We start from the raw sequence: 27,311 nt of genomic DNA, 5'->3' as shown, positions 1-27,311 counted from the left end.
TTTCAACTCTGTGGTTAAGTGTGCTGGCCTTGAGGTGTGCTCGGCTCCCATTAATTTTTCTTGTAAGAGCTACAGCATTACACTACCCAGTCTGCTGTTCTTCCAGTTTAAGTATGTATTTTCAGTACATACTGGCATTATTCCAACACTAACAGAGTCGTGTTTTTTATTATTATTTAAACTGTCCAAATGGGTGAATTTTCATTACAGCTATGACTTGTTTGAGAGAACAAGGCTGTAGCAGTTGACAAAGACATTATGCAGTTTTTGCTCTTTAAGAGGCAGTTTCAAATTTCCCAAGGCATAGGAACTTCACCTTCCTACCTCTCCAACCCAACCTATTTGAACACTATAAATTAATAGACTGCCAAGAATTTGTTCTTGTGGAAGCTCGCTACAGTTCTCGGGCACCTGTTTCAAAATGCTCCTCACCACAGGAAGGTCAGAAGCACTTTCAGTGAGATCACTCCTCAGAAAAGTTCTGCAACAAAAGGAAATCCAACAGGCAAACAGATCATGTCGTCCACTAGCAGGAGTCACAGACTATTCACCCTTGAAACAGCCAAAGTGCTGCATAAATAAACAGGTCCCGAGAGAGTGTTTCCTAGTTGTTCTCTTTAATATATGACTACTTGTCTATTCCTGCATGCGAAGGACACTCAAAGCAAATTTACAAACTTAACAGAAGCACATCTCTGCACTAGCTTTAAATTCATGTATCGTTCTAAACAGGAATGAAACTAAAACAGAAACCTCAAAGTCAAGAACTGTCATAATGAAGGTATTACACACCTTAATTTCTTTTAAAGTCTTCCTGAAAATCAAAGGTTAAATCTACATACAGTACCATGTCTTTAAGGCATGAATCCAGAATTTGCCTAAACAGTTACTTTTTAAATGGAGTCTTCTATGGGACTGAATTCATCTGTTCCTTGTTGCTGTAGGATAACATGTACGTCTACATTATACATGGAGAACACAGACCAAAAAAAACAGAATTAACAAGTACAAGAGGTTATGTTCCAGATTTGATACTGAACAGCTGTGAAACCGGTGCTTACATGGACACCATAAACCCAAAGAGAATGATCAACATCGCTGATGTTCCAGCTGTATCAAAGCAGACATTTAAACAAAGCCTGATTAGGAGCTGCCTCCCACATCCTGAGTTAATTGCTTTGAGTCAGATATCAAAGAGCCAGACTTCAGCTAAGATGGCTACAATGCCCAGTTCTCCCAGAGTAGGCCTTCCCATTGCTGTACCATCCCTTTAGCTTTTTTTTTTTTTTTAAATACACACCTTACAACTAGTTCAAGCAAATGAGGCAAGGAGATCTTCAAACAATTTTACACAGAGACTGAAGGTGAGAAGCCGAAGGGAAAAACTTTAATTAGAGACAACTACGTCCACAAAAAACTTAGGCATTTCTAGAGTGCTTTGATAGACTAATAAGGAGTTTTATTTCTTGGGTGTGTGGTAGAGAACCCAGTACCTTTTCTCTGCTGTATGCAAAATGAGGACATTGGTACTTGTTCATTTAGGGCAAAGAAAGAGACCTCATTCAGCAACAGTTGAGAGAATACACACAAATAACTTACTCTGTGGAAGAAGAGCTACTAGTAATTCTTCACCTCCAAGATCCTACTGCCATTGCAAAGGTCATTCACTTTAGGCCTGAGCACAGTCTTACTGCATACAAATATATTTTGTTCCTGTCCCCGATGAAGCTCTGGTCAGTAGATGTAATACACAAATACCTCAAAGACTTTTTGGAAATAAGCACCTGAACCACTACAATCCATACATAAGTCCTTGCAGTCTGCTCATAACACAGACAAATCCGGCAAAACATGTACAATGCCCTTTCCATTCAAAAGTGCAGATAGCTAAAGAACTAATACTTCTTAATTAAGAGGGGAAAAAATAAAAGGAAAAGCCTTCTATATCCTTTCCCTTATCAAACTGCCAAAACTCTGGATCAGGTTGTCTCCTTGAGGGCAGAGTACCATTACGGAAAATGTCAGCCCAAGGACTTAGTTTGGTAATAGTCTAAAGCAACTGAAAATGACTAAACAGATTCCGCAACCCTAACAGCTGTCGCTACTCTCATGAAGGGTAATTTTATACTGTGCGTTTCTTCACAAAGTTCTTTTGGCATGGATTTTAATTACTGTTTACTGACCAGTGATTAAGATTATGACTTGTGCTGCTTTATTGACCAAGTTGGGTACAACAATTTAAGCATCATTCTATCCCCCCCCTCCCCCCAATCCAGTTGTAGATTTGTTAGACTTTAAAATTCACATTAACCACAAATCCATACAATCAACATCAGGCAGTGTGTTAATTTGTTTGGAATAGACAACATCCATTATCTCCCTTCTCAGAACATGCAGGGAGAGTCACTTTAAATCGCAAAGTCTCATCGGTTCCATTGCTGGACTTTCTGCCATCCCTTTTTAAGCAAGTCTTTTGCCTAATCGCGTGCGTCCTAGAGGTATGGGCTGCATGGCCAGTTGCAGTGCACCACTGAGTTGAACCCCCAACCAAAACTCCAAGAGAAGCCGCAGTGTTAATTAACACTGTACAACAGGGCTACCACTGCTTGCTTTCTCACAGGGGTAACAGTACTGGCCCAGTATCTGTCCAGCAGTACACGCCACCTTGACTAGACTAAGGTAAGCTGCGTGGCCTTTTACCAGCTGTAGGCAAAGTGCGAGAGTAGCTTTACCGAGACCAGGGAAACTGCAGCATAGTACAAACAGTATGAAAGTGTTAACATTCCATATTGAAGAGAATTGCATGAGTTTTAAAACAAGGGTTTAGATTACTGATGCCTCCAGGAGTCTGTCGTCTGATTTAGTCATTTAAGAAATAATTACATCACTAATGTAAACAATATAAACATACCAAAAACTAAGTATGATTTAAATACATTTTGATGGTACAAAAGAAAAACCTGAAGGTGTCTGTACAGTTTTTACAACGTGGGAATTGCCAATGTATTACAACATGACAGGGCAAATACCATTTTTGTGCAGAGTAAAATTATCTGAAATAATGTCAATATAAAAAACAATATCTAGCGGTGTGAGGCACTCCTAAACATGGTGGTATTAACCATGCTTTCCTTTGGTACAAGTCCCATCGCTTGGAGAGCCGCAGTTGCTGCTGTGGCTTTAGCATGCTTCTTATTAAGGCTGGCAAAAGTAGGCCTATATTCATTTCCATTGACTCTCACCTGTTTGAGAGAGAGGGAGAAGAGATGTGTTACCAAGAGCCTCTTTGTTTCGCTTTCGGGGCAGACATAATTCATTTATAGTCTGTAGCGTAATCATTTCCAAATGGTAATTATTAATACAAGATATCACATGAGAAAACAAAGACCACATTCTAAGGTAAGACAGAAATAACTAAGCCTTGCTCACTATCTTTAAAACATTAAGACTTAACTGACATCTGCAAATAAGAAGCAAGACTATGATTCCACGCAAGTGAATCATTTTACTAACAAGAGGAATGATATCAGTTTCTTGATGGATTTACAGTTTTACGTGCTTGAGAGATCCGATTTGGCCTTTATAGAAACTGGACTGAAATTTTAGCACTGAGACGTTGCTCAGCACCACCAGCCTGGAATACACAAATACGAAGAAATTTAATACCACCTTTTAATGGAGAAATGAACAGCAAACAGGATATTCAAATGTACCTTAAAGATGAAGTGTTTGCGATGATCAGGCCCACTATCATCCACCAACACAAATTCAGGTGGTGACCATCTTCTTTTGTTACAGATCTCCATCAACGCAGAAACTGGATGTTTACCTTAAAGATAAAATGTATGTGAAATTGCAGTGCTGCTATCAGAGCTATCATTTTAAATTAGTTTTCAAGGTAAGATTCTCACCTGAAAGATCCTTCATCACAATGTAATGTCCAGATCTCTTTTGTGCCTTCTCTCCCACAGCAACAAGCCCTAGAAAAAACATGATAAAGTTTATATTTATGATTCTCACCTTACGATTTCTGTATTCTCCTAGGTAAAGCATTAGAGAGACAAAACATGGTGACATCATACAACTGTCTTCTCAGAAGTCTTCCAAACTTCCCTTTCATCCAGCACTTTTTTCTCTCCGTATTACAGACAACGTCCTTTTTCAAGTGCTCCAGTAAGATTCTTAACAAGCCAGCTAGCAGAAACTTTTGAGTAGTCTTAAGCAAGTCAGGAAACACCTGGTTTTCTACACATGTAGAAAACATGTTTTTCTACACATGTTTTTCTACGTGTTTCTCTTTGGAGAAACACTGAACGAGAGAAGCTTCAAAACATTTTCTCATTCAGTATTTACCACTGTTGTGCAACCTAAAAGCCACCTGCTATCTTAACAGTTTGCCTTTAACATGCTAAGCATGTGAAGTATTTCGATTGACCATTATAAACTGTACCTAGTATGTCCTTTACCGTATCAAGTAATAGTCTACTTATAACATGTGCTCTCTTTATTTAAGAGTATTCAAATTTTATTTCTTTTACGGCCAAGTTCACAGCCAGTTAGTGGTTTCAATTGCATCTGAACATAAAACAGCAGAAAAGCATGCAGCTGGGCCCAAAGGTAATAAACAGAGCACAAGTTTCAGTGAAGCCACTGTGAACATAGAAGCTGAACATTTTTCTTTTTAAAATCTTCAAGAGTAAAGGATAAAGTGTAACAACTGCCAAAAATGTACCAAATACCAATAACCACACCATACTTATGAAAAGACTCAAGTTTCCTTCAGTTCAGTTTGCCCTTACCTTAAATAGCTGCAAATGAACAAAGTATCTGACTGGTGGCTCAGAATTTCTCTGACTTCAATCCTTCAACGGTACTTTGTTTCTTACCTCGATTTTTGTTTCTGTTCCTTGCTTTGGTGAATAAAGACAGGGAGATAATGCATTTGTTTCCAGTTTCTTCCTGCTCCTTCAGCTTTTTTTTTGTTGGCTTTTTGTTTTTGCTTTAAAAGAAAATTCTCCCCTCCTTACTACATTTTCATTCTCATATATTCATGCAGCTCTTAAATATGGACTTTTCAAGTAGCATTAAACCCCCATAGATATCAAAACGAAAACTGTGTTTGTTTTTGTTGTTGTTTTCCGTTAAAGATTTATATCCAAAATAACCAAATAGTTCCCTCCGAACAAACAATTCTTACATCACTCATGCATTAATATTGCATCTCCCTCACTCCAAGTCCCTGGCACTCATTTTCCACATCTTGTCACTGGCTACTCAAGAGGGATTCTCAGAAAAGCTGCGACAGACTCTGATTAGCTCTGCTTTTCACTCAGAACTGATGGACCAAGTGTCTTCGTACAGAGACAACCAACTTACTGGCCGACAGCAATGTTCAAGAAGGTTTTTAATTTCAATTCTGCCAGAGGACCACAGATCTGAACCAGTGTCCAAAAAATAGGGCCTACTGGAAACCTGTGACACAGACAGACAACCCTTTGGTTCATGTCTTTGTGCAGCCTACTGAATAACTCTTCCATAAACTGCTTGTTCCTGTATTTAGAAATAGTATTTTATTTTGGGAGTAAGTTCTAAAAATGTGGAGGTTTCCGTTTTTGATTGGTTGGTTGGATGTTTTTTTTTTTTGCCTTTTTTTTTTGGCGGGGGGGGGGGTTGTTTTTTTAAAACAACCTGGTCACTTTCTTAATGACTGACAGACCCCACTTTAAAACCTCAGCCTGACTTTCAGTGATATACACATACAGAGTGTTTTTTCTCTAAGCCTTCACTTCAACAGTCTTTAAACCTCCACAAAGAACTTAAGAAAATTTGCTTTTTTTTACATTTAAGCATTAAAGAGCACTTGCGTATGAAGAAGCTTTTCAGATGTGTTTCTTGATGTATCATCACTGCTCAATTCCTTCTTTGTAATGCATAAAGCTTCTTCATAATGCAAGCTGTCACCTTACAAATATATTTCTTAATTTTGAGCCAAGCATATTCTTTATCAACACAGAACAGATTTTTGTGAAAACAATAAAAGATTCGATATATTAATAATAAATAAATATAAAAATAGATAAAAATAAATCAAAACCCATCCATCAGTAAGCTTATCAGTATTTAAAGATGAATCCATCAAGGGCCAGGAATTGATGTCTTTTAGCTCCACCTAATTTCTTCCCCATCTTATTGAGAAATAAGCTTTCTGAAGGAGAGACAGCAAACTATCTGTTACAGGATGTCCAGCTCAATGAGGACTTGATCCTAGCTCTGAACTTCGGGCTTGATCCTTGAAATTTCAATTTAAAATTCTGCAAGCGTTAAGGAAATTTATATCTGAAACCACATGGAAGATCCTGGGGTACACTTTTAAAACCAGAAATTTGAGCTGTAATGGAAGTGCGCATCACAAGAATTATTTTGTTGGTAGAAAGGTTCATAGGATACACAGCAATAGCCTCCTCTTTCCTATGATGTGACAAGAAGCAAGCAATATAATGTACGGAGCTAACTCTTCCCTCCTCACCACAAAAAGCCACCACTATGTTACGCAGGCTGCTTACTCAAATTTCTGGTTTCAGTTTCTTCTCTCTGACTGTTAAATAATCAAGCTAAATTGAAGGAACTCTTACCAGCAGTGAGAACTCTACAACACAGCATCTACAGAGACCATAGCAAATGAGTAACAGGAACAGAGAGAACATTTTTTGGAGAATTTCCTGACAGCCACTATCACCAGAGTATCTTTTTTTTTTTTTCCCTTTAAATGGAAAAGTAGCACAGAAGAAAAAAAACTGAAAAACAAGTTTGGTCATTGTTCATGTTAAACCAAGACGTCTGTATTATTGTGTTCTGTATTTTGAGACTGTTGCACTTCTCTGGTTGTAAAATCGTACTACACTACTAGGTCCTTACAATTTAGAAAGCAATGGATATTTTCCTAGCTTGGGCAAGATTTCTCATGTTCTCACTTAATATTCAAATTGTATAAATTAATGCTTTAACCGAGTTTGATCAACTGAGCAGTACTAACTGTCTCTGTACTGAGAACTAACAGCATCTCTGCCAACAAGTTTCACATTTCCACTTACATGCTTTTTCTTCTTCTTTAATTATGGGCATTGACAGAAGTTAACAGAAAGAATTTTATAATTCAAAATATTTTATGCTTTAATTTTAGATGTTATCTATGTAACATATTAAAGATTCCCAAAATCTGGGGTGCATCTGTTTTTTTCCATTTTATTTTTAATATTGAGGAGACTATCAAATAAGAATGCTTTCCTGCAGTCAGTGCTAAGTTGTTTACTTTGGTAACATGCATATTAGAATAATTAAATGATAAATCTTAACTGCTACAATTCTGTATCTTTTATTTAAAATGTTTAAAATTTGAATAGGTATTTCAGATGGAAAGTTTTCATAAACATCTCCTCTGAATACTGAAGTCTTGCTGAATATGCTGGCAAGATGAACAACCATATAAATCATGCTGCCGCTTTAAGCAGCCTGTAAGTAAAAAGTTTATTCTCTTGAATCAAATGAGACTAGTGCAACAGTTTTCTACCTGCAGCCATGGACTTTATGAAGAGGAAAGGTTCCTAAGTCAACATTTGAAAGCAAGCAGGGAAACATCACTGCAGTTGAGCAGAGGTGGCTGTAGCAGGATCAGGCTAGGAAGTGGAGAAGCAGTTATATCAGATGGCTAAGAAAGCAAACAATCCATTTGGAAGACCTAAAACATCAGTGTGACACTCCATTCACGTCAGGACTTCAGCTGAAAGGCAGCCCGTAACTCAGCTCTAACTCCCGGCTCTGTCCTTCACCACAGTTTAAAGATGATTAAGTAGTCCATCTTACATCCTGTCCCATTCCTGCTTCAGCCACTTTCTCCAGACCAACCACAATGGCTTTTCCACAACTCATTTCCCTGTCCTTGCCTTTTCCAAACATCCAACTGAGGCATATCCCTAGTTTCGGAGCAACTAAGAAACCCTTTTTAAAGTAGAAGGCAATGGTCAGGGCAAGTTAATAAACTGGAAGAGTTCACAGGCTTAAGGTCAGGACCTAAAAAAGTAATCCAGGCCTTGAAAAACTAGTATCAAAATCATCTACATCACTCTGTTCATTTTCACAGTGGAGGTGAACCTAGAAAAAGCTTACCACTTCAAAGTTACTTTGCCTATCTTCAAAAAACATATAAGAAGTTTATACTGCCATACAACATTCAAGGAAGTGCTTACCTTTTCGATCGGTCTTAAAATCAACCATAATAGGCTCGACACTGCCTTCTTTGTTTTTTCCAAGCCCTTCTCCTTCTCTCCAGCCCATTTTTCTCATCAGTTGAGCTCCCATTCCTCCAGTTACAGGGGCTGCTCTTAAGAACTGATCCTATCCAGAAAAAGAAAAGTAAAACAAATCCTAAAGTTAGGACTGCGATTTTAAAACGTAAGTGGGAGCTTCCAAAAATGTTTCTAACAACCTTTCACAGACTCAATTCAGAAAAATACACCTTAGCTTTATTACAGCTGTATAAACCAGAATTCACGCAGACACACAATACACAAATCAATATTTCCAAAAAAGAACAACTTAAGAAAATCCTAACACAATCCAAAAGTGGCAAGTGACCCATTTCCGACGTACGAACTTAATAAAATGATAACCGTTCAGTTTTAAACACACTACTTTGGTTCCAATGCATCTCTTCGCATCTCGTGAATGGAGGCAGTGTTAACTGTTTAACTGGCAACAGTTGTGCCAAGTGTACCTATTTATTGAACAAAATACAAGCACATTTAGTAATGACATTCAAATCGTGTTTACGCGTATTTTAAACATTAAAAGTTTCCCCATTTTATTACACAGCAGTTGCACATTCAAGTTCTACACTGAAAATCCACATGAAACAGATACAGGCTTTTCCTTTCTCTCGTTTTTTAAAGGAAAAAAAGGCGCTTAGCCACACAGTTTAGCAGCAGTAGTCGTCACATTCTTTCAAATCATCATTAACACAATAGCTGTTAACTGTTGAAAGCTTATAAACAGAAATTTTAAAAATCTGTTTTGATGTAAAGAACTTTAAAAACTCCTTAAATGTTTACGTACCTAGGCCTCGATGGCCGCAGTGTTGTGAATAGTAGGGCTGGCATTGACCGTGGCAAGAAGGCAGCTACAAGGATTTGACCCTGAAACAAGTTTCCATATAGAGGGGTGAAAGTTCACAGGTTATTCTGTGAACTATCATCTCTCTTCTGCCCCACCCACTGACCCAAGTAAGTAAGTCAATCATTTCCATCACGGCAAAAAATTGCTTGTCTTAAAATATACAAGTTTACACACTGGCACTGATAAGTCCATCAGTTATTTCTCATAGTAGGTTAGAGGATACAATGCCTAGTATTTTTGTAGAAATTTTACTTACTATCAAAGCAAATTAGTAGAACGTTGTTTTTTTTTTTTTTTTTTTCTCCTTTTCTCCTGAATTTTGAGTTGTGCTTGCAAAAGTAAGCATTTCCGAGATTTGGACAAAGACTGACAAGAGTTCCTTGGTTCCAATTTGTAAGTAAATAAAACCAGAAGTCTTACTTTTGCAGAGACCAAGGATAATATATTTTTAAGGGGATTAACTTTTCAACATTTGCAACTGATGCAAGCTAATAACGCATGTGTGTAATCCCCGTTATTCATGGTGTTAAGAAGATTAAAAAAAAATCCTGAAGGTTGTGGTAAGACTTCTCCAAATATTTACCTATTCAACAATGAAGGAAATACCTATCAATCATGCAACTGGATGCTGCATTTACTAACAGGGTGCTCTGATGGAAGAGCAGAGAGGTTAAGCCCACCTCTCCAGTTTAACTTTTTTTGGACTGGTGCAGATCATGCAGTGTGTGTGCAGAGACAATCACTTCCTCGATATAGACTGCCTCAATCTATACACCTAGAATGGCTTTTACTTACTTCCATCATTCTCCCCTCTCTTTTCCAGGAACCTCTCATAAGAAAAGGGCAACCATGCCGAGAATGATACAAACCCCAGTCAATGTCACCCTGGGTTCCGATTCCTCTTTTGTACCTGCTTTGCAATGATAGAATTTTCAATATAAGCATCTGTTTCATTATCACCAGTGTGTATTCAGTTCACAAGTGAAAGAGTGACATTTCTTGATGAGGTCATTTTAGCGTGACACAGCTTCCTAAGCACACCTGCAAAGGTACCAATTTGAGGGTCGGAGTAATGTATAAAGAAAAAGGAAAACAATCAAGGTAGTGATATTCAAAGTTGAAAATTAAAGCCCTGAGCTCCTATACAATAATTATCAGAGCCTGAATAAATTCCAAATATTGGAAATAAGGAGGTCTAAATTCCAAAATGCAGTTTATTAAAGAAAAAATCAAAATAGAAGACGAAACCACATCTGTTCTAGTATATGAACTCACAATCCTATGTGATAATTTAGGTAGTTTGTGTTGTTTTGTTTTTTTAATATTGTGCTGATTTTTTAACATGCACAGCATAACCAAGACCAAGGACTTAGAAATGATTAAGTTTTGTTTCATTACAGAACAGTTGTACTTGGGCATCACATTAAAATGCTAAACAAAATAAGCCTAGCAACAATACGAAGAGCGCTAGAAGACGCCTACTTTGATTCAGATTATTAATGAAGCAAAGGACGGCAGTAGGGAAAAATATTCTTCAAAAAAATTTTAAATAAGAAAACAAATACAAAACACTAATGTTACCTGTAAAATTATGTTCCATTTGCCTCTTTTCTTTCTTGTAATTCAGTACAAACAAATTTACTCCATGCTTTAATGGAGTATAAGTGCCATGGCATTAGTGCCATGTTTCTAATGATATTTTAAAATGTAAAAATATTAGAAATGATAACAGGAGTAAGGAAGCAAGATATAAGTATCTTTTCAGTTTTAAAAATTGTAAAAGGCTTCTTTTGTCCCATACAAGTACTTAACAGCCAGGTACCCTTGCAGATCTGATCCGTATGGAGGGTATCGAATTGAATTGTATTGAATACAACTAACCTCAGGTTTCTAGGTACTTGGTTTCCGTTGTCAGAATGAATTTTTTAGAAAATAACTATAGCATTTCATTCTCTAATCCCAATTTGAGTAAGGCAGCACAAAAATTTGATGCCATTTTTCCTCATCTTTTGATCTCTAAATTCCATGAAGTCAGCCAATTAAAGCACATTTCCATTCTGCCAGCAGATGGAGACAACTAATATGCCAAATTCTTGTGTCACTAACTTTTCTTTAAAAAGCAGGCTACATAGTAAAACCTGATCATATAAGAGGTTTTTTATTTTCAGTAATTTTAAGTAAAAATTATTCCCCTTTTTTAAGGCACTTTAGGGCAACAAATTAGGAGGGAAGGGGAGAAATCAGCATCGTTAATCAAAAATAAACTACAAATGCCAAAATTAGCATGTATGGGGCTTTAACAAAAAAAAATCACACTTGAAAGATCATTTTGCTGCCTTCTGCTTAAAGACAATGCAAAGTACACGGTCACCATTCTTTTCTGCAATAGCTGTCTCTGGGGAAAAAAAGATAACATACAGAATTAAATAAACTATAAAACAGCACCTGCAGTTTCCAAAATATTATGAGAGATCTTGAAGCACATTAACAATGGATATTCTTTGAAAAGAAAATACCTGTTCCTTCTCACAAAGCTGATGTGGCATTAAAGCCTAAGTTCTGTCAGAAGGCAGGTTTCTCTCTTTTGAGCAATGCTTTATGAAGCAAAACATAACAAAGCCTTAAAGGCCAGCAGTTTGACAGGTTCAGCTGTAGCTCAACGGGCTGTCTACAGATTACTTTAAGAATGATTTCCAAGAACTTATGAGTGGAGTATATTTGGTGAAACTTGCAAAGCAACTGAGTTTTCCATTATACAACCTGTGACGCTTTTAGCTGAAGCCACATTCTTTCCCCAGTACGAGAGGGAGAGCATCTTTCCAAAGGATCCCATCAAATGCCTTACAAAAACTACATTCACAATCAGCCTCAGGATTTCCGTTCACAGCTTTTAGACAATCAATCGAAACCAAGCTGAGGATAGCTGAAAAAAACATTTTGAGGACTGAGCAAGAGGCTGGCCCAGTATAACCAATCAATATAACATGGCTGATTTGCCTTGACACCTGGCTTTCATTTCCAAATAAAGCTCCTTGTGTGACACATACGGCAGTAAGAATACAAGTATTTTGATATGTTGCCTTGCTAAAAGGTCAGCTTGGCAAGACACATACCAGTCCTTGTGCAAGTAATAATCACAAGACTTACTTTTACCTCCATCATTGGCATTTTATTCATCTGCTGTGGCTAGATTGTGGAAGAATGGAAGATCCAATTTTTCAGAATTTACTACACAAAACACAGCATTTTAGTAGCCACTGTAAAATTGCCTGTCATGCTTTAGCACAACTAAATGAAACAAACCCCAAGCATTACTCTGTGCATGTAAAACGTTGCAAAAACCTTGTTCAGGCTATTAGAATTAAGCTGGTAAATCCGAAAGCAAGTGGTGACTCTGGTAAAAGTCTGATTAAGCAGACCTCAAGAGAACTTGCTTGGAAAAAAATTTGACTGCTTCCACTGATTTGACATTTATTCAATCAGCACTGTATATTTGTAAGGAAAAAAAAAAAAAAAAAAAGAAGTAACCTCCAGAACAAGTCCTATTTGTGAACTGATTACACCAGTGATGATAAACTGAAACAGAAACCAGTTTTCAGAAGAAAAAGATATTATTGTTCATAATTGTTTTAATGATACAAGAAGCCTAACAACATCATCATTCCTTTATGAATATTGCTCAGAACCCTATGCATAAACATCATGAATTAGTATATTACTTTAAAAAAACCAACACCTTACTTCTAATTGGTATGTCACTCATTCAAATGTGTCACATAACCATTTCAGTAACTAAGTCCCTCAAAACTTTGTTGAGATAAAACTGAAATTCCAAACGTATTTTGGTTTGAGTACATATTACCTCTCCAGAGTCATTTTTTAAGTTTAAAAAAAAAAAAAAAGCAAGCTGGAATCCAGGAAATGCAAAGTGAGAAAAGCACTTATCAAACAAGTTCCCTAAGTACCTTAGATTTTCTCCCCTCCTGACACTGCTCTTCTGTTTTGTTACAGCTATCTGGTTTGGTCATTACCTCTGTCGAGCACAATGTCTGTACATGTAAGATGTTCTGTTTACCTGACCAACAAATACCTAGCTGACACTGGCTCTGTTTCTGCTAAACAGTACATGTCCACAAGTCCTCTTATGGCAATCTCTTATGAAATCCTAATCACCTTCAGTAAGCTACATCTTTAGTCAGAAAACCGCATTAATTTACACATGCCACAAACCCCAAAAAATCCCGTAGCCCTACTAGTAGATGAAAATTACAAATATATTTTTTTAATGTCAAAAATATGTTCTTTTCTTAGGACAAAACAAAAGGAAAGTAAGTACAATTCTGATTTCAAGCACTACATTGCATAATTAACAGGAACTATGTTACAACTTCACGTGCCTAAATAAAACGTAACCTGTACTTTGCATTTCATGGTTGGTTTGCATTCATGTCACTGAGAAAGATAACATGCATTCATAACTCATTATCCCTAATTCACTTTTTTTTCCTGTGAAATCACATGGATATGACTCCACATTAAGTTCATCAAACCCGAGTTTTGTGAAGGCTTTCACAGGCCCCACCATTCCTAAAACCAGGAAGACACTTGGTTAGCCCTAACGCATTTTGTAGAGGGCGCATGACTGTAACTACTTGTCATCCTATGAGTCTGATGGCAATGTGTGTGCGAACATGGAACCTGGAAAGAGCAAAAGAAGTCAAGCTGAGGAATGCCGAGCAGGAAGAGGACTGTGTCCTTCTTATTATCTTCATAGAATGGCTTGGGTTGGAAGGGACTGCAAAGACCATCCAGTTCCAACCCCCAGCCATGGGCAGGGACACCTCCCACCAGACCAGGTTGCCCAAAGCCCCATCCAGCCTGGCCTTGAACACCTCCAGGGATGGGGCATCCACAGCTTCTCTGGGCAACCTGTGCCGGTGCCTCACCACCCTCTGAGTGAAGTGGTCTTCACCCAACAACTCTTCTTGTTTACAGTAGCAGCCTCCATCCTGACAAACTACACGACGCTTGCCAAGGAGGATGCCTACTGTAAACCACTACATTTTTACAGCTATGGGAAAGACATAAGTGCTTCTGCCAACTCACTCTTAGTTCTAGGTTCAACAAAACATTCCAATAAGCTTCTGCTCCTCACAGCAGTCATGCCCGCAAGCCAGACACCAGACTCTTCTCTCATTTTCTCCTTATAAAGCTTTCTTTCAGTCGGATGACAGAGTACAGTTAAAAGACCAAGAAAAAACACGTGACTTCTCCACTTAATTTTCCTTAGCAGACCTTTCCTTAGTTACTGCAAGGCACAGAAGACCACCAGCTCAGAACCTCAAGGAAGGAAAAGGGGATGAGAAGGAGGCTTGGGAAAGAGATGATCAGAGATGCTTCCTTTCCTTTGTCTTGGGATTCCACTCAAAGTATGCAGAAAGGCAGAACCCTCAGGAAGCTTGCTGATCTCTTTCGCAAGCCTCTTGGTGAAAAAGCTCTCCTTTTCTCACCAACACACCTCCCTGCTGAGTGTGCTTTATATTTCTAAGTTCCTCTGCCAGTGACAATTATTGTAATCACAGCTGTTCTGTTACAATCTCAGAAGTTGATAATTTTTAAAATAAGATTATTATCTACACTCAGTATTCACAACAAGAGCCCAAAAGATTCCCATCTAGCAAGTAACTTGGACCTCTGTGTTGCCTGGCTCTCTGTATTGCTTGGCTATACAAAGTGGAAAAACAAGTTAGTGAATCTTGGCAAAAATATTTCTATTTTTAGGATGTCATAATTCTAGACTTTGTGTTCACGGTTTACACCAAGTTCTGTGGAAAATTCTAGCTAAGCCTCAAGTCTACCCTACCAGTTTTGAGGTTTGCCTTAACGCCGAATTCTGGAAGGATAAACAGATACAGCATATACTCAACTACATTACTTGTGAAAATGACCACCGTAACTCATAATTCGTTTTCACCTGAAAAACAGATATTGCTTGAATTCCTCAGTTCTACTTCTTGAAAGAGAACCAGTTCAGCATTCATTTTCAAAGATGAAGCATGACTTATTAAACTTACAAAACGCATGTATGTATGACGCATCACACCCCCAAAACAAGCCAGCAGTACTCTGTAGGAAGAGGTAACTATTTCACTGGAGGATAACGTTAAACTTACTAACCCAACTGCAACTCCTGTTTTAATACTCCCAATTTTTGACTCCCAGAAAACACTGGTGATACAAATAGAGACAAAGCAGTAATCAGACAGAACCAAGCCAAACAGAATGGCCATTTGGGACTTGGCTTGCTGAAGGTGATGCCAAAGTATCATTGACTTCAATGACATCAGGATCAAACCTTGTCTGATCTGCTTCAATCCCGTAAAAGTAGTGATGGACCTACCACTGCAGCCATACCAGTATCGTGAATGTTGTTTCAGTGTAAGTATGTATGAACTGACTCAAGTATCAGACGCACATCTTATTGCAGTACTCTACACATTCAACTGAAATGTCATGATCAACGTCTTTAACGCACAACAAATGAACACAGCAGCAGCAAGTAGCTAAATTGATCGAAGACAAAGATTTAACTCAGTCTCTTGTAGCTGACACATGCATTACCATAGGTTTTTAAAGCACATTTTTGGCATGTTCCGATACTTTCGCTGATATTTAATATGTGATATTTAGACAAGTATGTCTGCATAACTTCTACCTTTCTAATCCATGCTTGGGGACCACTGTTGGTTAGCTCATCCGAAGACAGTATCTGTGCTCCTGTACTTCCCGTGAACTGGCCAGGTATGGAGTTTGATTGAGCCCAGGCATCAATCTACAAAATAAAAATCAATGTAAGATCTAAACAAAGATTTTGCACATTTTGTCACAACCATTTTCTATTGCTTCTCAATAGCTTTGATATGATTCTTCACTTGTATTTAGTAGTACGTTCGTTAACACTCATTTATATGCAGATATTTCAAAAAACTGAGTATCTTTTTATATTAGCCCTAAACCTTGAACTCTGAGCCTAGCAAGTTTCTGGTTCAATGTTAGTACTATGAAAGGCAAACTAACTACTTTTTTTTTTTTTTTTTTTTTTTTTTTAAGTATGTGCCCATAAGCTGAGCTTCCAAAAAAATTACTGAAGATGCATGTATGTGTATGTACAAATAGCAAATGCAGGTGGTATGAAGCATGAACATTTATACTTTTTAACTTCATCAAAACACTGATGAAAAAGTGCAACATACCTGTTCCTGTGCACGATTTAACATGCACATGGCCTCTAAATCGAACGTGTTTTCATTAAGCCTTTTCTGAGCCAGTGCTCGATCATTCATGGCTGTAGTTATGTCCACGCCCTAGGAAGAAAAATGTATTTTAAAAATACATCAAACAATAATATCCCATCTGATCTGGAAAAAGCTGTTGCAGAACAAATATCACAAGTACTACAGAGTTGTTTTACACATCAAATTGTTGGTTTGGCATATAAACAGGCAATGTGAAAAAAAATTCCTGGGGCTACTTCTTATGTACATACACTGAGTTTTCCTAAACAAATCGAAAATCTGAAGTTAAACTGTAACACCCTGTTAATTTAGTATGATCTGTCCATAAAAAATATCTAAAGATTTATTTTCAGAGATCTATTTTGGTCACTGAAAGTTCTGGTTTTTAATACTTAGATGTTAGAGTTCAATGGAATCTTATTAACCAACAGAATTAAACATAATTTAACTAAAAAAATAGGCAAAGGCCTTCATATAGAGCTGTTTACGTGAGTACCATATTAAGTCACACTAAAACTTCAAGCTATACTACAGCAAGAATCACATGCATTCCATGGACTTGGCTTTAGTGCTTAAAAATCAGCCTAAAAAAAAACCTGCATAAAAGTGAAACCAGACTTGCAGTTCACAAGATTGACTGTTTTGAAAAGGATTATTTATATCTGTGCTGCTAAACGAGAATAAAATTTAATGAAAAAAATAAAATTGAAACAATCTCCCACATAACCAAAATCATCTGGGTAAAAATATGAAACAAAGAAGCTCAATGAAAACCTCTGCTCTATGTGCACAGCAGCCAAGAAAGAAAACCAAAACATTTGGGTATGTTAGGACATAACAAATTATGGCTAGTATACAGCTCTTATGTAAGTTCCTGTGCTTACTATTCAAATGCTATCTCCTTTATGGATTGAAGGGATAAAAACAACAATACTCAGAGACACGTGAAACTTAGTTGAACGCATGCATGTGAAGGAGACTGAAAGGGTTGGAACAGTTTAAATCATGGAAGAAACATAATAATCAAAACAGCAAATGGCACAGACAAAAATTAGGTGTTCTGTTTTTGTGTTTTGTTTGTTTGTTTGTTTTCATTTGGTTTTGGTACTTCATATTACAACAGACTTATCTAGTATTAGTCAGCATCTCACAGCCTTAGCCTCTCACATTATACTAGAATAAAGGGCCAGTGGAAAAAAATGAAACCAATTTAAAACTGACTCTGTTGAAAGAAGAATATAGCTAACCCACAAAATCCCTGCCACAAGAGACACATCAAGAATTTAGTAAATCCTGAAATAACAGTAACAGGCAGACAAAAAAGTCTACAATCACATGCAACACAGTAATTATTTTTGTATTCTGGCTATTAAATCTTAGTTTAAGATGGGGAAAGGTGATTTTTTTTGTTGTTGTTACTGGTTTTTTACAGCTCAGGACAAAAAGTATTTCCTCCAGGAGCATCATTCCCTACCACGTTGCTAAAGCATCTGGCATTGACCAAGACAGACTCAAAAGCCTGTCTCATAAAGACTTCATTCAGACTCAAAGTCTGAAGAGTCTATGAAACTGACTTCAATGTTTATTTATTGTCCCAGATGACAAAAACAGACTATAAAAAAGGTGTAAGAAGAATTAAAAGATTTTCTATCAATCACTGAACATGATAGTTATGTATGCAAAAGAATGTTCTTTGCAATATACACTATCTTGTATTAACAAGTTCCCCCTTATACAGTTCAAATAATTCTTTAAGGTTTTGTTTGTGAAACTGGTTCAGGAGATAAATGAAAGTTATTCTACTCACCAAAAGCTTCAATCCAGCAATACACATAGGCATGCAAGTAGTCCACTGAAATCACATTGGGACCACTCACATACTTAAACATACATGTGTACTTTAGTGCTTTACCGGACTGGGGCCTATTAGTAGATACCCTGGTTAGTTAGAATTCCCATACACTTTCCCCACATGGCCAGTCACCATTTTGGAGACCATCATGGCTTTGTATTATGTCAAGACACGCGATGGCAGCTTTGGATCTTGGAAAAAAAATCTCTGCTTGAAGTATGAAAAGTTGTTATTATTTAGTCAAGTAAAACAGTTTCAAGTTCAGCATGCTATTCTCTGTAAGAGTTCTGCCTTTCCAATCCTGAGTTTTAATAACATTTTCCCCACACACACAAATACTGAACCAAGCAGGAAAAAGTTGACAATAAAAAGACGAGCATTTTGTTACACACTTTGTTAGTCCACTGATACACTAAATGCATTTCCTGCATTTTAGATCAAGAGGGCTTCTCTGCATAATAGTCACCACTGTATATTCCAAACTTAAATCCAACGTTTTATCTCTGTACTTTCAAGCTTTCAAATATAACTTGTTCCTTCTACATTTCCCTGGCATCTACACGCATTCCAATACTTCATATTAATAGAGGCATGACTTTTTTCCTCCATCTTGTACCACCACAAACAACTGTTTTAATAAAACGTTAGGGTGTTAATATAATTTGTAATATTTTAGCAGGGCCATTTTAGGCTGTGTACAACTGTAACTAATCCTGTGACTTGAATAAATACATAATAATAAAACCAATTATGTGTTCACTTTTAGTATCAACACAGACTTGAATCAGAATTGTGACAACCAGACATCAAAATTAGCAAGCAAGCAAAACGAATGGAGGTAAATTGTATGTCAAACCTCCTTAAGATCGAAGCATGCTCCCTCACTACCCCTTAGTCTAGCAGCAAGGGAGTTTATCTGGCTTATTATGCTCAACAGAAGCAATCTCATCCTCAAAGAGTCCCATAACATTTAAAAAAAAAAAAAGTCATAACATTAAGCAGAGAAGCACTCTGTTACCTTTCAAACTCCCTGGAGAAACGTACAAGGATCCTGCTCCTACAAGAATTTTCCTATAGTTCAAGATTAAGGACTGCCAAACACAATGGAATGGGTATGTTCTGCTGTCAGCTACTGACCCTTGAAATCACCCTTAACACAAACCACGTTAAGGTAAATGCAAATGAAAATATTTATTTACAAAATATATAAACAGACAAAATGGTTACAAGCATTTATAAGGATACATGTGACAGAAAGGAAAGCTATGTTGAATATATCTACCCCAATGCCATTTTTAAAGGCTTCTTATACATAATCAATACACAAATCATCAGCGCTTGTCTAACCCCATTTGTCAAATGCCTCCTGTCTTTGGCAACCTGAATGTGGACATCTACACAGTTTGCCTGAACCAAGCTTATCACTAATTACTTGAAGGACAAGACTTTTTACCACCTGGTAAAAACATGGCCAAGTATTAGCTTAAAATGTTCCTACCCTATGGGCTTTTTTTTAAAAAAATACATACACTTGTAACTGGGAATGATATTCTGTACAAACATTTCAGAACATTTGTCTCATTAGTGGCTCTTGACACAGACCAGACAGCAGTTAATATCTACACTGAGACAACAGTGAATTTCAGTGCCTGACCCTCAAACTCTGACTTTGAGGCGTACAATGGAAGTGTCTGTTGATTGTGTTAAATTCACTGATTTTGGTGCTGTAAAAAACACAGAAGAAAATACCAACTGTGCTTCAGGAAGTGAATTGTACAATCTTAGAATATCATTGAAAAACGAAATGCACCAAGGTGAAAAATGATTTTATCAGAAATTGAAAGCAAGGCTTTCTTATTTACTTGCTTTGAAAGGTATGAGAGAACAAGTCTTTAGATGCAATAAGGTGACATCAACTTGGAAAAAATAGAAATATCTTAAATAATTTACTTAATTACAAAAACCCCAACAAAATATCCTTTTGAAGACATCTCAAGGGGAAAAATATTTTTTTTCCAGTTTATTATACATACAATTAGATTTTCCTTTAGAAGGTCATATGGAAGACAACTGTATAAGAAAATGGGACTATAAAGTTGAAAAAACGAGTAGATACATTCAATGAAACAGCAGTTTTAAAAACTACTTTCAAATCTATTTTTAATGGATTACATTCCAATTCAATGTTATTGCTCTAACATTGGTAGGACAACTTTACTTATTACTCATTTTATTAAAATCCCTTCCAAGAAAACGGGTAAGAATCTTGCTTTTCAATCTTCAAGCAAAAGTTTCAATTCTATTGAGACAACAAAGTTGCTACTTGACAAAAGCACACAGTATGGGTACAGGATGCTTTCATCATTTCATCATTGCTCAAACAAACACGGTGAGCAAACTTGAAGACTGCAGCAGTTCAGCTAATCAGCTTATTAGAGTGCCAAATACTACCTATGCACACGTTTTTTTTTCACAGGCTGCTGTTTGGCACCAGACTGACCAGGTAATGGTTTCTTTTTTCTTAAAGTATATGCTCTCCTTCCCTTCCTTACCTCAATGGATGGTTTGGGGAAAACATCATCCTTGCTATCTTCTTTGCCTTTTTCAACTGGAACCCATTCTCCATAGACACTATCTGCTTCTTTTTTCCTATGCTGAGACCCAGATGAAACAGGAAATTCCTTTGACAGGCTGACCTGATTTTTTGGTTGTGGTGGTGGTGCTGGTTTTATGCTGGGAGTCTTAAAAAAAAAAAAAGTCGGAAAAAGTTAGAACCTGAAAAAACACAACACTTGCAGCATGTCTTTGAGAAATAGCGTATTGCATATACACTTGCTATTAGTACTTAGTTTTCACAAAACAGTCATCCTGGTTACTAATATCAAACTCAAAGCAGTTTTAGTGCAGATCTAAAAAACATGTAAGAGCAACAAACTGCAGTATAGGAAGAAACAGAAGCTATAATCTCTTAAACCAGCTTTATCAACCAAAAAAAAAAAAAAAAAAGAAAAACCTCACTCTTACAGTTAACCTCCCGGCTTTCCTTCCACACCATCACTGATAGAACAATCTTAATTTGCCACACATGCTTTCTGTAGTGCCATCTGTCCCCTGCCTGCCCACCCCAACACACCCAAATTCTGGGAAGAAAAAAAAAGTGTCTGCGATACCCATATGATGATAAAAAGCTCTACATTATTATCTATATAGAAAGCAGTTTTCAACCTTTTCAGTTTCTAGTATTTTTTAATAGCAACATGGATATCTAAGTAAAATAAGCCTATGAGACTGTTTTCCTTAGAACGTTTCTCTAATATCTTAATAGGCCACAGAAATCTCTGATGGGTTCATCTGGCAAGAGACAAACAGAGCCACACAAGCTGATAACATTGGGTAAATTCCTACTATCAAAGGAACATGGATATGAACAGTAATTAAGTCTACAACAAAGAAAAAACGGGAAAGGATGACTCTAAATGAGTCAAAGCTGTGGAGAACAGGTACAGCAGCCCATGACCACTAAACAACAATCCTCTTCAGAGCCTACATGAAACCCCAAGATTTCCTGAGTTTCATCGTACCGCTGCTAACGGTATGATATAAAGCATAAATTTATTTCTACCTTACATTTTCTGTAAATATGTATTACTACTTATATTGCATACATCATAAACTATATTTATTAATACATATAATATACATTTATATTATTATATTTATATTTTCACTTCGCATATTAATACTTTTACAGTACTTTATACTCTGAAAAATCAGGGCGAACTTTCATGGCCACAAAAAATCCTAAACATGCAGCTGAAAATATACCTAGATATATTCTAATCCATGCTTCAAAGCATACGAATACCAGATGCATATGCAGAAAAGGTCCCTCATTTTATTCTTTCCAACATGCTCATGTCCTGAAAATGTCACCACAAACTGACAAAGCAGCCCTCAAAAAGCAGCAGTCAAAAGGAAGGAGTTTAATGGGACATTTACACCCTCTCAATAGCAAACAACATCATTGCAAATCACAGAAGTACTCACACTTAAATTGAAAAAATAGGTTTGGGTTCATTGAGCTTAAAGGGGTGATTATAGAAAGGACGTTCTTCCTCCTCTTCATCAGAAACATGAGGCTTATTCACTATCACATCATCTGTGCTTTGAGCAATCTTCTTGCATTTCTGGGGGAAAAAAAAAAAGATATCAAGGGAAATAACATTTGTGAATAAACCTGGACCTTTTAACCAAAATGGACAACACTTTTACAAATAACATTTTTCTTCTCTAAAGTAGGAGGTATAATCTGAGAAAATCCTCAGGAATGTTACCCATATGCGTACTTTTGACTTCTTACACATAGTATCAAATACATACCTAAGTTTGCTAGGCACTCATGCACCAAACAGCATAGACAAACTGTTAAATCCAATCCAAAGAAAACTGTAAAACTAGCTAGTTTCAGAATGTGTGCCAAGGGCTGCAAGGTTGTCTGACATCCCACAATCCGATAGGACTTAACTGTATAAAAAATTGCCTATAAACTCACGAAACTACTACACAGGAAAACCTAGGAATTAATAGTTTAATACTGCCTCAATTCCACCAGTAGTGCAGAAACCTAGTCAGAAGCAACGGCTCTAAAAGATCTCAGATTTCTTCTGAAATATTTTGAGGTTGGCCAGGTACACAACACATCCCCATGTTATATTCAACGGGAGTTTGACCTAGTAACTCATAACCACTATAGGCATACTGCAGCCCAGATCGATTTACCTAGCAGTCACAAAAAATAGCTTTCTTATTTTCAAGTTTAGCATTGTTGTTCTCACTTACCTCAGTGAGCTCCTTTAGTGTATCTCTTGACGACTTCTGACTGGCTTTGTCATCCTTCTTTTGAGATAACATAGCATCAGGCTTGGTGGTAAAGGAACACCAGACTTTGCACACATGGCAGCTGCATTAGCTTTGGCTATTTCGAGTAGCTGGGCCTTGTCTTAAAAAAAAAATAAAATCAACACGATTTTTTAAAAATCCTGATGTTTTAGTAATAAATAAGCATTTCTAGCAAACTAAATAAAGTCTAAACAAAGAAAGTTAACCCCACTGTGCATTTTGATGTTCCATGAGAATAACTCAAATTTTAGTTGCTCCAGACCTTTTTTTTTTTTTTTTTAATTTGGTCTATCCAGCAGACAAGTGAAATTAAAAATTTTACACAAAGCACAGGAGTCCAGACTTCAGAACTTAAATCCCCATAATCCCAAAAGTTCTATTTTTTATTCTTGATGCCTATTTTACTTCATCAACTCATTGTCATCTTCAAAGTAGTCTCATTTCCAGACATCTTAAATTCCAAAGTCTACTTTGAAAACCATTCAAAGGCCTTGAGGAAGGCCCTAGACTGACAGCTACTTACAACCAATAACAGAAAAAAAGCGCCAAATAAAAAAAGCAGTTCCCTAAAATACATTATATACAAAACTGTTACTAAAACAGAATTTCACTTCATCAAGGAAAAAAAAGCATTTGTGGCCCTATCAGAGAAACAGGGAGTGAAAATGAAGTATATCTTGTTTGATCTGCCTGCTTGCAAATAAGTAAGTAGCCACTACCTCTGCAAACAAAGTTTAACAAAAATCCTAAAAGGATAACATTCCTTTACTACTTAAGCAACAGAAATATATCCAAGCTTGCTGCATAATCAGAGCATCAAGGCAGACTCTAAAAACGCTTTATACAAAATGATGTTCTGTTCAAATACTTCTCTAGGGCATTCATGGTAACTTTTTTGAGACAGGAATAAAAAATCCTAAGTTTCATGAATGGAGCTTACTATACAAGAGCTCATCTCAAAATGAAATGTTTCTTTATGAAACTTATGATTTAAAGGAACTAGAAGGCATCTCTTCCTCCAGTCATAGAGAAGTGATGTAGGTTCATTAGGATTTTTTCTTATTTTCAAATCAGCTGGGTTTGGCAACGTTTTCAGAAACAAGTTTCCCTTCTCATTACATTTTGAACATCAACCTACCAAAACTCCAGCAGGAGTAACTGACATGTATGTGACCACAGCAAGGAACGTAGTCCATAGCCACGTCAAAAAGCAAAGCATGGTTTCTCACACTACATGAGAAACAAAGTTTATGGCCATAAACCTGGCGCTTAGAGTGTTACTCGTTTCTGTGTAGTGCAAGAAAAAGAACTGGAAAAAATCTTGGTCCAACATTGACTTCCATACTGTAAGATCTGCATCATTTGGTATCATACCCTAGCAGTCTGAGGCCTTGCCTGCAAGTAAACCTCAGCCTACAAAACCCCAAGGAACAGCCACTATTGACACAGCGAACCTGAACTAAGCAATCTAGAAACTAGCCATTTACATAAATTTTATTATTAATTTAATATGGTTCAGAACACAAAATATGTTAACTTACACTAGGAAGCTAAAGTATAACTCAGTATGTTAATTCCAACTGGGAGTATCTGAAAATCCAATTGTAGTAGAAATAATCATGGGACAACTAATCTCACCTCAAGATTCAAGAGTACAATCAAGAAAAAAATTGCATTTCCAAGCCCATAAAAATGTGCAGCATAGCCTATCAATCCTCCATATCACGTATTTGGTCGATAGTTCAACAACGTCCCTCTTAATATAGCAAAGCTTTTGAATATCAAATACAAAAGTGGAAAAGAGACAAGAATAAAAGAAACACAAAAACAAGTTACAGCCAACAACAGAGCTAAGAACTCCCCAGCTGGCATTTACTTTCACATGTTCTTTCATTCCCAGTTTGTTCTCAAGAAAACTAGAAATTCTTAACTTTCTTAGAGACTACTTGACCTTTACCAATAGTTACAATGAACAGTGTTCCTCAAGACTGCAGCAGACTACCTTTGCATAAAAGCTTTGAAGTATATTTATATATATAAACTTTATACATGTATCATTGCTTTAAATGCACTTCCATCCAAATGGGAAGTACAGATTCAGGTTCAACATGAAAGTTTTCTTACTCAAAGTTACTGTTTAAATATAATGCAGAAAATGACTTCAATAAATTCCTTATGAATGCCACAAAGATGTGTTAAAATAAGACTGTGTAAACAAAGTACTGTGCAATTATGAAACCACTAAAAATAAAGTTATCACTTACCCAAGTCCGTAAGACGTTTAGGTGACCTGCTTGAAAATCTTTCTGATGATCTGGACCTACGACGATCAGGTGATCTGCTATAACCCCTTCTTCTCCCTGAAGACCTTGATCGCCGCAGTCGAATTGGTGACCTACTAGAACTCCGTCTTCTTCCTCTTGACCTCGATCGCCTTTGACGAATAGGTGTTCGACTCCTGCTCCGTAATCTGAGGGATATCCTACGATCTCTTGAATCTGATCTTCTTCTCCTCCTATCAGCAGATCTTGATCTATTTCTCTGAGATCTTTTGCGTCTGTCTCTAGATAAAGAACGCCGCCTTCTTGATGCTGACCTTGACCTACTCCTTCTTCTGTGCCTTGAACGTGACAACGAGCTAGATCTAGAGCGACGATTAGATTTTGATCTTGATGTTCTTCTCCTTGTTACAGATCTGGAGCGATTCCGTCTAGAGCGAGATTCTGTATCATATCTCTGGGATCTGCGCTGGGAAGACCTGGAGCGTCTGCTTCTGGATCTCCGTGAAGACTCTTTGTCTGCTGCTTTTTCAACAGATTTGGACAGACTCCTTTGCCGAGCAGTGGACCTGGAGCGTCTACGTCTAGATCTCCGTGAAGACTCTTTGTCTGCTGTTTTTTCAACAGATATTGACCGACTCATTTGGCGAGCAGTGGATCTGGAGCGTCTACGTCTAGATCGCCGTGCAGACTCTTTGTCTGCTGCTTTTTCAACAGAAGTGGATCTACTTTTCTGGCGAGCAGCAGACCTGGAGCGTCTATGTCTAGACCTCCGTGAGGACTCTTTGTCTGCTGCTTTTTCAACAGATACGGATCGACTCATTTGGCGAGTAGGAGAGCGTCTGCTTCTAGATCTTCGTGAAGACTCTTTGTCAGATATTTTTTCAACAGATTCAGACCTAGATTTCTCACGTTCAGAAGACTCAGAACGCCTACTTTCAGACATAAAGGAAGAGTCCTGTCCCTCTGACTTCTCAAGAGGCATAGAACACGACTCCTGGTGTTTGTCTTCAACTGCCAAAGAGGGCTCCATATCCTCAACTTCTTCACCTGTGGTAGACCCTTGGTCATCTGATGATGTGGAGTCTCTTCGTTCAGCTGTCAAGGAAGGCTCTACATCATCTGCTTCTTCACCAGTGGTAGACCTTGATTCACGTCCATCAGGGGATGTGGAACGTCTATGTTCAGTTGTCAAAGAAGGCTCCATATCCTCTACTTCTTCACCAGTGGTAGACCTTGAATCATGCTCATCGGAGGACGTGGAGTCTCTTCGTTCAGCTGTCAAGGAGGGTTCCACATCCTCTACATCTTCACCAGTGGTAGATCTTGATTCATGTTCATCTGAGGATGTGGAGTGTCTACGCTCAGCTGTCAAGGAGGGCTCCCGGTCCTCTGCTTCTTCACCAGTGGTTGATCTTGACTCACGTCCATCAGGAGACACAGAACGTCTATGGTCACCTCCCGAAGAGGGCTCCAAATCCTCTACTTCTTCACCAGCGGTAGACCGTGACTCATGCTCATCCGAGGACACAGAGTCTCTACGTTCAGCTGTCAAGGAGGTCTCCCGATCTTCTCCTTCTTCACCTGTGGTGGACCTCGACTCACGCTCATCAGAAGATGTGGAGTCTCTTCGTTCACCTGTCAAGGAGGGTTCCACATCCTCTACTTCTTCCCCAGTGGTAGACCTTGACTCATGATCATCAGAAGAAACAGAGGATCTGCGTTCCGTTGTCAATGGCTGTTCCAAATACTCTGCTTCTTCACCACCGCTAGACCTTGACTCATGCTCATCGGGGTGTGGATCGCCTATGTTCAGAT

The 27,311-nt window shown here is 37.6% G+C and overlaps 1 protein-coding gene across 1 annotated transcript; it reads right to left on the bottom strand.

The window, feature by feature from the left end:
- Positions 1–600: 600 nt before the first annotated feature.
- Positions 601–27,311, bottom strand: SON (SON DNA and RNA binding protein). Its single transcript, XM_040565110.1, is given in 13 exon segments — positions 601–2,919; positions 2,921–3,109; positions 3,111–3,242; positions 3,714–3,829; positions 3,912–3,980; positions 8,244–8,391; positions 15,884–16,000; positions 16,422–16,532; positions 20,868–21,056; positions 22,371–22,502; positions 23,155–23,222; positions 23,225–23,314; positions 25,479–27,311. Coding segments are annotated over 13 exon segments (2,634 nt in total). The 5' UTR covers positions 26,701–27,311; the 3' UTR covers positions 601–2,868.

The sequence above is a fragment of the Cygnus olor genome, chromosome 1 (assembly GCF_009769625.2).
Source record: "Cygnus olor isolate bCygOlo1 chromosome 1, bCygOlo1.pri.v2, whole genome shotgun sequence".
NCBI lineage: Eukaryota > Metazoa > Chordata > Aves > Anseriformes > Anatidae > Cygnus > Cygnus olor.
Note: the sequence above shows the minus strand (reverse complement) of the source record. Positions and strands in the feature narration are given on the sequence as shown.